Below are 13,578 nucleotides of genomic sequence, written 5' to 3'. Positions count from 1 at the left end.
TTTCTATGTGGATTTTTCACAGATTTTGTACCAATATGACTATGCAAAGGTATTCAGAAGGCTGCTTTATTAAACAAATATTTTTTATCAAAGACTATTTGACATTATTATTATACATTGTCAACAAATTCTAGAAATGAACACTGAGAAAATAAAGAATAAATAAAAATACAATAAATAGCTAAATAAACATAAGTACTGTATGTTTAGAATGTCAATTGCTGACCATTTATATAAAGAATAAATAAAATACAATAAATAGCTAAATAAACATCAGTACTGTTTAATATCAGTAAAATGCTGACCATTAAAATAAAGAATAAATACAAATAAAATAGCTAAATAAATATCAGTACTGTTTAGTATCAGTCAAATGCTGACCATTAAAATAAAGAATAAACAAAATAAAATATATAGCTAAATAAACATCAGTACTGTTTAGTATCAGTCAAATGCTGACCATTAAAATAAAGAATAAACAAAATAAAATATATAGCTAAATAAACATCAGTACTGTTTAGTATCAGTCAATTGCTGACCATTAAAATAAAGAATAAACAAAATAAAATATATAGCTAAATAAACATCAGTACTGTTTAGTATCAGTCAAATGCTGACCATTAAAATAAAGAATAAATAAAAAATAAAGAATAAAATAAATAGCTAAATAAACATCAGTACTGTTTAGTATCAGTCAAATGCTGACCATTAAAATAAAGAATAAATAAAAATAAAATAGATAGCTAAATAAACATCAGTACTGTGTAGTATCAGTCAGATGCTGACTATTTTAATACTGCAGAGTAAAGATAAACAGATAAGCAGCAGTGTTACACTGTATTCTGCTACACAAGTTCAGGAGAAACTTTCAACGGTGGAAAACCAGACTTCTAAATATTACAGTTTATAAATGCAACGACTGGAATTGTTCGGTTGAAGGGGGTACCAAACTGTGAATCCTGAACAAAACAGGATTCCTGTTTACACATGTTTACACATTAGCTTCCACTCAGCTGACAACTATGAAAGTAACTACATGATTAGCTACTTAGCTATAAGCTCGTTGTCACGGAGAGTAAAAGATGGACTTTATTTACTTTACAGCACTGTGTCTCACCAACTAGGCAACAGCGAAGCTTGAAATCAACACTTACCACACACAATCCACCACCGCACCGTTGTCTGCTGCGCTGCAAAAAGATGCTCTGATGTTTACCTTTCAATCTGCTACATTACTGACTGCACTGACAAACTATAGCTGGCTAACAGCAAACAGATGTGATAAACATGAGTGACATGGTGGTCAGGGACAAGGTTAACGTTATATTAGTTATATTGAAAAAGGAAAATGGAGTTATTGTTTATTAACTTTCCAGTATTATTTCACAAACTAGTTAGCAGCTTACCAACACACAGCTCAACTCCGCCCTGTCTGCAGAGCCACCGTCAGCTCAGCTCTGTAAACAGTGGATACAGAGCACGCTCTGCTGGACAAACTATGTAATGACACCAATTCTAAAGCATTGTTTTCTGCATTATATGTTCTGAAAATAGTTTTCATTTTGGCGCATATCTGTAAAATATACGGCGATACCGATATATCGGTGAAAGGCTAATATCGGCCGATAATATCGGTCGGGCACTACTTCACGGAGTGGTGAATGGAGGCTGGGCGGCTGCTTCCGGGTCCTAGTGCCTACAGGATCCAACCTCTGTCAGTGCGACTTGTGTGGGGTTTTTTTTCTCTCCTTCAACAACACTATTTTGACCCGTGTGACTTATAGTCAGGTTCGACTTATTTACGGAAAATACAGTAAATAAAAAAGTAATAAAAAATGCATTTGCTGTGCCGTTGCAAGAATTAATTTGCAAGAACAAACCTACAAATTGGAAAAGAGACAAAGTTGTTGGTTTTTCATTATACAATAAGCGCTCTTGGTATCTGTGACCTCATTATACAGCATACCTATGTTACTTGCGTTTTTTGCATAGCCGAATTTCAAACATTACGAGTTCATGCTACTAAGACGGACAGAAAACATGGGTGCGTTCTTGAAAAGGAAAACTGGTTATGTGGGATAGTGGTGTGCCATAGGATTTTTTTAATCGTAAAAAGTGTGCCGTGACAGAAAAAAGGTTGGGAAACACTGACCTAAACCACAAAGAGTTCATCTGCAAATAAGCATCCAAAAGAAAACACACAGCAGTATGTAAATTCTGCAATGCAATGCTTACTGAGACGGCTGGGACCACGTCAAACTTTTATTGGCACTTAGAAAGGAAGCATAAAAAAAGTTAAGCTAAGTGTAAGTGATGCTAGCAAAGCTAGCTAGCTAACGTTAGCAATCTGCCTCTTGCTGCATTACATTCAACTTAATATATCGTTTAAGAAAAGACAGAGAAAAGTGAAGACTTAAGTATTGAATAATTGTTTGATATATTCAGTATGATGGTTTCTAGGGGAAGAGTCATCCAGAAAACCTGATGTGATGTTTGCACAAACATTTTATTGTTTTAGGTGGATGGTAAAACTTGGAAAAGGAGTGTTGAGTAAAGATGGTTAAGTTGATTTCAGCTCATTAGTGTTTGTTTGTATTTGTTTGCTCATTGAAAACAAAGGAAAATTCACACACATAAAATTCACCTCTGCAATGAATTTTGATTATTTTATCAAGACATTTCTCTTGGTACACTGATTAGGGCTGTAACGATACACAAAATCCACGGTTCGGTTCACACCTCGATTTTTGCGCCACGGTTCAGTTCATACCTCTGTTTTTTTATTTTTATTTTTGGAGGGGGATTGGAATAATAGGGTTCAAAACAGTGTTACTATGAATGCAAACTTTAATGCAGTGAAAAAGACACTCTATTAGCATAACATAAATACCTATAAATAAATTTCCAACATTCTTTTGAATGTCCATGTACTAAAATAAAATATTTGATGCCATGAGTGCACCTTCATTTACTATTACTTTTATTTTGAATAGCCATGGAAAATGAAGCAATGTGATAACAATTTTACCTGGTTGCAAAAAGTAGTCCGTTAATTTACCTGATGAACTTTCACCTTTTGCTGACCCTTTATGCTTCACAGAGCTAATGTGTGCTTCTAAATCACTTTTATTAGCAACTGACACATAAGTGCCAGCTTTACATGTCATAGCCCACAGATCTCGACCTGGATGAAAGCATGGGAATTTTCTGTGCAAATCTTCTGTAAATTTGCACTTTCGTATGGGCATTGTTTCCACTCAGTTGTCATTTGCTGCTACTGTCAAGCAACTGTTTGATGCTGAACACAACAGTGCTTTGCGCGTTCGCGGAGAGATTGACAGGCAGGAATTTGGCCAATAGTTGCTGCAAGCCTCTAATAATCGACCAATTGGTGTGCGAGAAGGCGGGACTTACAAAGAGTTGTTAAAGCAATGCAAATATGCGTGCTCACACAATGAAGTATCAGACCAGATGCACATCATAATGCAACTAAAGCCGAATCCCGGACATTTTTGCAAATTTAGAAATCCCGGCCGGACACTTTTTTAAGGTCCGAAAAAGATGACATGTCCGGGAAAAAGAGGACGTAAAATTACGTCACCCTAATTTTATTGTAGTGTGTGTAAAGAGCTCAAGGGGCTGCATCTGTAACTGATGGCAGGCTGCTGGGGTTGGAGAGAGGCGTGTGTGACACGGGATCGTGGTAGTTTGTATCGCGATTTCGGTTGCGGTTCGCGTATCGTTACAGCCCTTACACACACACACACACACACACACACACACACACACACACACATACATACATACATACATCCATGGATGGCAATAAAAGAGGTGAATGAAGAGGAATCTTCATTTGTTTTCTGTGGGTGTTTTTATGGGAATGTGGATCTTTCAGATCAATTTGAGCAGTGCTTATGGTTTGCGTGTTCCACATTTTATCGTAAGTGTGTCATGCAGTGTGGGACTCGCACTGGTCTGGTCTTGGTCTTGTCTCGGTCTCAATATACTCTGGTCTTGGTCTTGAATTGGTCTTGATTTAGGTGGTCTTGACTACAAAACTGCTGGATAATGCAGCAGCAAAATTTATTAATTCCTGTGAAAATCTTCAGTAAACATGAAGCAAGTTCTATTGGATTTCTGTTGCATCACGAGCACGTGTGTGCAATGTGTATGTGTGTGTCAACATGGACTCAACAACAGAGCTGCGCTTATTCACTGAAGCACACTGTGCATGCAGACTGTACACCGATCAGCCTCAACATTAAAACCACCAACCTAAAATTGTGTAGGTCCTCCTCGTACCACCAAAACAGCACCAACCCGCATCTCAGAATAGCATTCTGAGATTCTGTTCTTCTCACCACAGTTGTAAAGAGTGGTTATCTGAGTTACCGTAGACTTTGTCTCTGTTGACCTCTCTCATCAACAAGGCATTTCTGTCTGCAGAACTGCTGCTCACTGGATGTTTTTTGGTTTTTGGCCCCATTCGGAGTAAATTCTAGAGACTGTTATGTGTGAAAATCCCAGGAGATCAGCAGTTACAGAAATAACTAGGTATATACATATCTAGATATATACAATGTATTCAGAAAGTATTCAGACCCCTTCATTTCTTTTACATTTTGTAATGTTGCAGCCATATGCTAAAATGCTTTGAATAAATTTTTTTTTTCACATCAATCTACACTACATATCCCATAATGACAAAGTAAAAACCAGATTTTTGATAACTTTGCAAATTTATTAAAAAGGAAAAAATGAATTATCACATTGACATAAGTACTCAGACCAGGCCTCAACGCTAAGGATTTTTTCCCCCCAGATTTTCACTGGCCATGCCAAAATATTCACTGGCCCCAAAGCAAAAATTTAAAATAGCTGTTTGCATCATGGCTTTAAAAAATGTGTCCAAAAGCTAAATATTTTTTTTAATATTACGTTTTTAAGACAATTTCCCCCAAAATGTTATCACATTTGCAATTTGCAAGATATGATTTATGCCTTATGTAACGCCTTATAAGCACTTTACAGAGATAAATTCATAAATGCATCATATGTATTAACCTCAGACGCCCTGTCATTTACATGTTTTTAAGTGAAGATTTCTGTTGAGCAAATTATGGGTTTTCGGTCACCCGTTTATCAAAATAAATCAAAATGCTATGTGTAGTATTTTCACAACCAATCTAAGATTTAGTGACCGAGTTAAAGATTTAATTGTTTGCTTAATGTAATAAACACATGAATCCATGAGAGAGGAGACCACGCTACTAAATCGGTTGTACATATAATACAGGTAGAACATAGGTAGATATTAGGACTAATCTATGAATTAAGAATGTGGATATAAACATAAAATTAGACAACCCAAACAAGGCCAACACTGACTGACACACAAAGAACAAAGATAATATCTGCACAGTCCAGGAATGAGAAATGTAATGGGTGTGTTATGAGGATGATGTGAAGTAGGCTAGACTGTTTTAAATGAACAGTTCTGAAAATAATAATAGCCATAGTGATTTTGCTTCTTTTCGTATCAAACGCCATTAGCATGTTGAATTAATGTTTACGTTTTGTAATATTGTGAACTGTACCTTGGAGTGTCCAGTATACTATGCGCTCGTGCGTCTTTGTGAGCTAAATATAATCTCGCTCGTGTCCGAGTGCTCGGTTAGAAGGCTTTGTTTGCTCCGTGTAATTTTTGTGCTCTCTCGCTTGTTCTCTGCTTACACTAATGTTAGAAATGCAACACTGTCCCGATCGGGCAAATTAAAGTTTTATCACAGGGGTCGGCAACCTTTTTGACATGGAGTGCCATTTTTTTTTTATTTTCCTGCTCAATGGCTGTGCCGACGTGCCCATGTATGCGATTTTCCGAAGTTAGAGTCCACTTGTGAAAATGTTTCTACTTTGCATTTTTATATTTTAATCAATTATTTTTCATTACTAATGATATTATCAGCATAACAGTTTGAGTGAAAAATTTGTGCAGAACCCGCATGTGAAAAATCCTGCATGTGAATTTTCACAGAGCATCTTGTGAAAGTGCTTTAATGAAAGAAAACCTGTCCTTTTGTACAAAATGAGTTAACACAGTTAATGTCACAAATTTGCTTATTTCATTACTGATCACATTGTGTGGAATCTTAAACATTTATTATATTATGTCGTTGTAATCATGTAATCACTAGCACGCAAGCAACAATGAGAGAGGAGCAGGCTATTTTATTTATATGACGTTTTTCGCACCTGCATTCCAATCTACATCTTGATGTATTCCTTCCTCATGATCACACAGCGTGTTTTCATCAGCTGAATGGGAGGCTAAACACTATTAAAGTGTGACTAGACTCGTACTACACATGCAAGCCATTCGCACTTCACAAGCCGATCAACTATTTAGCCCTTTTCGGTGAATCGCACCAGCAAAATCCTAAAACTTTGTTTCCAGGCTTGTGATGTGCGAATGGCTTGCACGCGCTGCACAAGTCTGTTGGGTATACTTCAATCTCGTCACATTTTAACTTTGTGTATAGCCTCCCATTCAGCTCATGAAAACACCCTGTATGATCAAGATGTAGACTGGAATGCAGGTGCGGAATTTCATATGAATAAAATGGTCTACTCCTCTCACCGTTGCTGGTGTGCCAGTGATTACGCCTCCGCGTACCAGCATTGTGCCATAGGTTGCCGACCCCTGTTCTAGCAACTGGCCTGAATCTCTCTCATACTGGCCCCGGGCCATAGAGCAGTCATTATTGTCGAGCCCTGCAGACCCTTTGCTATCACACTTGAAATTTAGCTTAGGTGCATCCCATTTCTCTGGATCATCTTTAAGTTGTTTCTACACTTTGATTGGATTCCACCTGTGGCAAATTCAATTGATTGGACATGATTTGGAAAGGCACACACCTGTCTATATTAGGGGTGTAACGGTTCTCAGAAAAAAAATGAACCGTACGGTTCGCCAACCATGGCTTCGGTAAGCATGTGCTCATTGGTTCATCTCTAGTTTAATAACGCATCTGGATCATACTGTTTGGCGAAGAAAATAAAGCGCCAATTAGACATGTGCAGTTGTAACCTCCGCTAATGCACCTGTATGGCTGTGTAGATGGACACACACTGCCTGTTTCATGTCGGTCAACTTTCTACAGAGAGAAGCTGTCCTATTAACTGTTAGTATGTTAAATTAGTTGATGACATCACAGATCTGCACGCGTTAGATGGCAAAATGGCAAGCGGAGAAAACAAGCAGCAAGAGAGGAGCCCCTGCATCATTTAAGTCTCCTGTCTGGGAACTTTTTCTTTATACAGTAAATTACAACAGCGATGGTCAAAAAACGTTTATAAAACAGGCACTGTTCACAGACATTGCTCGACGCGAGTGCCGTATACTGGTAATACAAAAGTGTTTACACAGAATTTTAAGATATTTTATTAATTCATTCTTTTTTGTAAAATACCATGACATGATGAAATAAATGACTTGCAGTTCAGTACATTTTTTTCATTCACTAAAAGAACTGGCAGATAAGGGCAAATCGTTTAGGATGTAGCGCTGTATGTCTTGCGGTGTAGATTCAAATGAATGGGCTCAAAAGAGTCATTCGTTCAGTAATGGGACTACACTGGTCATGCTGTATGTTTCACGCTGTAGATTCAAAAGAACCAGCTCATAAGAGCCCTTTGTTTGGGAATCGGGCTACATTGATTGCACTGTGTTAAAAATTCAGAGATTTACCGTTCCTTTAATTTCATCCCATTCTAAAATAATATGTGAGTTCATGTATTTCTCACAGGCAAAAAATTATTTTGTGCGCTCTCTAGTGAAGAAACACCAAAATGATTGTCATAAAGGTCAGATAAATTGCATGCAATGAAATAACCCTATCTTTTGTGGTTAAAAAAAACTGCATCTATTTATGCGTCGTGCGTTTTTCGCCAGCCCAGCAACACTGCAAGGTGACATTGCTAAGTGATTGCTAGTAAAATTGATACTTCGCTGTTTTACCAGACTCGCCTTGTCAGTCGCCCACGATTTTTGTTTAGTTGTTTTTTAATTGCAGTTTGAAACATAATTTGTATGTAAGGTGAGATGCATAGGGAGTTTTGATTCTGATGGCATAAGTTTATACGTTTTGATAACAGGTGTCAGATGTCACTCGCACCTGTGCTGTCAAATAATGTTTTCATTCACATGCAGTAATTTTCACTTGTATTTTCTCACACCCTAGTTTTTTTTTTTCTTCTTTTTTTCCTCGTTGCATGATTATATTTTTTTCAGCAAATGAGCTCAACCTTGCTGACAGTTTTAATTGATATAAAAAAGCACCTTGAGCCTTGAAACCTTGAGCTGGCCAAGCAATTGCACAGATACTTCCCTGCAATGCTTGCAGTCGGATGGCAGTGCCACACCTGAAATTATGCGCAATTCCTGACACAGTACCAGCTGCTAGTCTTGCATACCGGCAGGTCTTATAAAGTGCTAGTACTGTGTCTTGCTCCTGCGACACGATGGATCAGTTGGCAAAATATGCAGTTATGTCAAAGCATGCCCATCTTATTAGTAAGCCATCTATTCAATATCTAAATTATAAATATACCCTGTAAAGAACTTGTACAAATATAACAAGTATAATATAAGGGAATTGTTTTACAAGCTATGATTGTGTTAAATTATATTGTGTTGAATGTACAGTTGAAGTCAGAAGGTTACATGCACCTTAGCCAAATACATTTAAACTCAATTTTTCACAATTCCTGACATTTAATCTTAGAAAACTTTCCCTGTCTTAGGTCAGTTAGGATCACTACTTTATTTTAAGAATGTGAAATGTCAGAATAGTAGTAGAGAGAATTATTTATTTCAGCTTTTATTTTGTTCATCACTTTCCCAGTGGGTCAGAAGTTTACATACACTTTGTTAGTATTTGGTAGCATTGCCTTTAAATTGTTTAACTTGGGTCAAATGTTTTGGGTAGCCTTCAACAAGCTTCTCACAATAGAATTTTGGCCCATTCCTCCAGACAGAACTGCTGTAACTGAGTCAGGTTTGTAGGCCTCCTTGCTCTCACATGCTTTTTCAGTTCTGCCCGCAAATTTTATATCAGATTGAGGTCAGGGCTTTGTGATGGCCACTCCAGTTACCTTGACTTTGTTGTCCTTAAGCCATTTTGCCACAACTTTGCAGGTATGCTTGGGGTCATTGTCCATTTGGAAGACCCATTTGTGACCGAGCTTTAACTTCCTGGCTGATGTCTTCAATATATCCACATAATTTTCTTTCCTCATGATGCCATCTATTTTGTGAAGTGCACCAGTCCCTCCTGCAGCAAAGCACCCCCACAACATGATGCTGCCACCCCCATGCTTCACAGTTGGGATGGTGTTCTTCAGCTTGCAAGCCTCACCCTTTTCCCTCCAAACATAACAATGGTCATTATGGCCAAAAAATTCAATTTTTGTTTCATCAGACCAGAGGACATTTCTCCAAAAAGTAAGGTATTTATCCCCATGTGCACTTGCAAACTGTAGTCTGGCTTTATTTTTGGTGGTTTTGGAGCAGTGGCTTCTTCCTTGCTGAGCAGCCTTTCAGGTTATGTCAATATTGGACTCATTTTACTGTGGATATAGATACTTGTCTACCTGTTTCCTCCAGCATCTTCACAAGGTCCTTTGCTGTTGTTCTGGGATTGATTTGCACTTTTCGCACCAAACTACGTTCATCTCTTGGAGACAGAATGCGTCTTCTTCCTGAGTGGTATGATGGCTCTGTGGTCCCATGGTGTTTATACTTGCGTACTATTGTTTGTACAGATGAACGTGGTACCTTCAGGCATTTGGAAATTGCTCCCAAGAATGAACCAGACTTGAAGAGGTCCAAAAAAACATTTGTGAGGTCTTGGCTGAATTCTTTGATTTTCCCATATGTCAAGCAAAGAGGCACAGAGTTTGAAGGTAGGCCTTAAAATACATCCACAGGTACACCTCCAATTGACTCCAATTAGCCAATTAGCTTATCAGAAGCTAATTGTCTAAAGGCGTGGCATAATTTTCTGGAATTTTCCAAGCTGTTTAAAGGCACAGTTAAATTAGTGTATGTACATTTCTGACCCACTGGAATTGTGATAGTCAATTAAAAGTGAAACAATCTGTCTGTAAACAATTTTTGGAAAAATTACTTGTCATGCACAAAGTAGATGTCTAAATTATTTTTCAAAACTATAGTTTGCTAATATGAAATCTGTGGAGTGGTTAAATTCGTTTTAATGACTTCAGCCTAAGTGTATGTTAACTTCTGACTTCAATTGTACATATTTTCAAAACACCTTGTGAATGTTATCTTTGCGTTAGAGAGGGGTACGCAAAAGCATGTTGAATTTTTGGAGGGTATGCCACTGTAAAAAGTTTGGAACCACTGACCTAATCCATCTAACCATGAGGGCTGTGATTTAATTAAATAAATAGTCTGAACGCACTGCCCGCTGTGCTGCGCTTATGAACATGGATCTGTTCTGTCTGTAGTGTGTAGTGCTTTCTTAAGTGTATGTAATGGGGTCAGTGTATTACACATAGGCTACTCTGAGCATGCAGGAGGCTCATGATAGTGGTTTCAGAGTGGTTCTGTGCTCAATACACACAAATTCTCATGTCCTGAGTGAAGGGTGTGCTACGTGTGTGGAGCGTGTTATATTTAAAGTGCTCCAGATTCACTTTAATTGCAAATTAGCGTAATTCCACACGTTTGGTCGCAACAAAATCGTATACAAATCTAAAATAAGCTATGACACCTGTGGACAGAAGGGGAGATGATAGCATTTATTAACCGACTACAAAGGTCTTGCTTCAGTTTTCTGTCAATAATTTAATATTATAATATGATGTTCAATTTGATGTCTGCAAACCCAAACAGTTACACTGACCTTGTACAGGTACTAGGAGGACACTAGTTGTCAAAAGCAAGATGTCACTTGATTTTGATATTTTTAATATAAAATTTATTTTTATTATTATTTTGTGTGTATATGTAAATTTTCTTTGGCCCTGTTTGTTTAAGATGGCCTTGATTGCATGGGCTATAAACACCTCTCAGCTGTAATTCAATGTTCTCAGTAAAAGACAAAACAAAACAGAAATTCTTTCTCACCACACTATTGTGCTTATTTAAGGGGGTAGACCTTATATACATACTGAATGTGTCCATTTCAATTTCGTTGTTTCTATGGGACAGAGCAGGTTCAAGGTGGATAACTTACACCCCCTCATATATTATTATCGGTATTCTCGCATTTATGCTGGTGTATCAGAGCCACAGATTGTGTTGAGGACTGAGGGGCACATTAAGGGATAACTGAACTCCCCCACTGGTGCTGGTGCGAAAATCTAACATGTCTCTGCTGCCTTTTGAACCCCTTTCAAATCTCTCACCAAATTAAGTTGACGTCTTCCTTTTGGAAATAGATCTTATGCAGAGTGTTTATCTTCAAGATGCAGAAATGGTGGGGAGTGATTGTAAATGTGGGTCCATACTGCAGATAGCCGATTGTGAAAGCTGATACCTAATCCTGCTGCTGTGCACCACTTCCATCAGCTTCGACCCCTCCCGGTGAGGGGACAGACTCTTTGAATGAGGCTGCAAGCACCTCCTCAGACTGCCAGATGATGACCTGGTCTGGAACTGAGACTTTAATCTCCCAGAGATTCATGTTTCTTGCTTTATGCACGGGTGTTGCTGGGGAGGGGGATACGTTTTGACTGCACTGAGGTTCCTCTTGTTTGGCTGGCCTTGTTTCTCCTCTCACATTCACGAGTGTCACCGTAATGGTTACACATGTACCAGATATGCTAGGATGGGTTATTCTTAGCAGTTCTACCCCAATCAGTCATTGGAGAAAGGTCTGAGGGTCAAAAAATAAAGAGGCAACCAGCCTGAAGGGCTTGTCTGCGTGCTGTTTACAGGGATATTTTAGACCTGGAAGCGCTCGCATATTTACCGCCAGAGGTTGGACAACCTTGCCATTTGGCATAGAGGAGCACAGCAGATAGAGTCAGGAGGAGAGAGTGGAAAGCAGCATAATTTTGAAAAGATATAAGCTGTGTAGACAAAAGGACTGTCTTTGAAAGGAGGACAAAGGCGAGAAGAGACAAAGACACAGCCTCGGAGGAGGAGCTGCTGTCCCGGGGCTGGTCCCTGTGATACAGCGGCTCTCACTCTGTGTGTTTGCATGTCTCTTGTGCTGTGATGAATTCTTGGGGAGAAGTTAGAGGACTCTGCCAAGGTTTCTCGTCCCCCTGTGAGGCGCAGGCTGCCTGCTGGAGAGGGGGACTCTATTGAACACCACAAACACACTGCTAGATGCTCACACACTCGCTGGCTGAGTGTTCATTTTGTTTGAAAGGGAAAAGGCGAACTTTCTTATTGTTATACATCTCCAGACCACTGCAAGAGGACCATCAAGATGAGTCGGTGGCTCAAATGCACCTCCATGTACTTTGTAGGTATCAAGAGATCCTCTATTGGTACTTTTACTGTTAAACTTAAGTTCATCTGGGTTTTGTTTTGTGTGTGTGTGTGTGTGTTTTGAACTGACCCAGTGGGGGAGAGTGACTTATGGCTTTCTCCACAAATGCAAGGAATGCAGGAATGCTGTTGATTTTTTTCTGGAGAGTGAACTGTTTCTTGAGATTTTTGCAACTTAAATATCTCTGTTTAAACTTGCCATGCCAGACTTTAAAGTGCTCGTTTTTGCAATCGTCATCTTTTGTTGATGACAAGTTTTTATGCCAAATGTTCATTAGAAATGTTTTTTTTTTTGTTTGTTTTTTTTGGTCAAATCGGCTTTGCTTTTATTAGTTCATTTATGTGCCTTTCAAATCCTTTTGTGCGTTTCAGTATGTGGTTGGTGCAAAAGGGTTGGTCACATTCCTTCATTCAGCTAATTGCAATTCGGATCACCACCCTGATCATCAGCACATTTATGCACAATTAATGTCATCTTAACACCTTTATTTAACTTGTCATTGCTGTCTTTGTAAATATGATGACGTTATGAAAACTGAATATACTGACCTCTCTGTGTGTGTCTCTCTTTCCTGTAGAACACAGACTGGAATAAGTATGATGACAGGCTGATGAAGGCAGTGGAGAGGAGGGATGTGGACAAGGTTGCAGCAGTGCTTGGCAAGAAGAGCATCATCCCAACAAAACTTGATGTAGAGGGGCGCTCTGCGTAAGTTCCCTTGTCACACACATAAATAGTCTAATTCACATTTTCCACATACTTTCACACTTTCTTGATGTTTTTGATGTCACTGCATATCTCTCTAAAAATGATTTTATTTCTAGTTATTACAGTAAATTTAATTTTGGCAACACTTTACAACAAGGTTCAATTCTATGGCATTAGTTAATGCACTAGGTATCATGAACTAACAATTAAGTTTTTTTTTTTTTTTTGAGCTGTCAGAATTAATGCATTAATGCATGTGGAAAATGAAAGTTTAACTTGTTAATTTTTGTTAAGCGCGATGACAGTAACTAACATAAGTAAAACAACCTATCAGAATCAT

At 38.3% G+C, this 13,578-nt stretch overlaps 1 protein-coding gene across 1 annotated transcript in view; it reads left to right on the top strand.

Moving 5' to 3' along the window:
• Positions 1 to 13,578, top strand: part of LOC127416280 (uveal autoantigen with coiled-coil domains and ankyrin repeats protein-like) — a 107,099-nt gene that overhangs the window by 55,926 nt on the left and 37,595 nt on the right. The window contains exon 2 of the mRNA XM_051655542.1: positions 13,108 to 13,238. Within this exon, the coding sequence (XP_051511502.1) occupies positions 13,108 to 13,238 (131 nt within the window). The remainder of the gene's footprint in view (positions 1 to 13,107; positions 13,239 to 13,578) is intronic.

Source organism: Myxocyprinus asiaticus, chromosome 2 (assembly GCF_019703515.2).
Source record: "Myxocyprinus asiaticus isolate MX2 ecotype Aquarium Trade chromosome 2, UBuf_Myxa_2, whole genome shotgun sequence".
NCBI classification, from domain to species: Eukaryota; Metazoa; Chordata; class Actinopteri; order Cypriniformes; family Catostomidae; genus Myxocyprinus; species Myxocyprinus asiaticus.
Note: the sequence above shows the minus strand (reverse complement) of the source record. Positions and strands in the feature narration are given on the sequence as shown.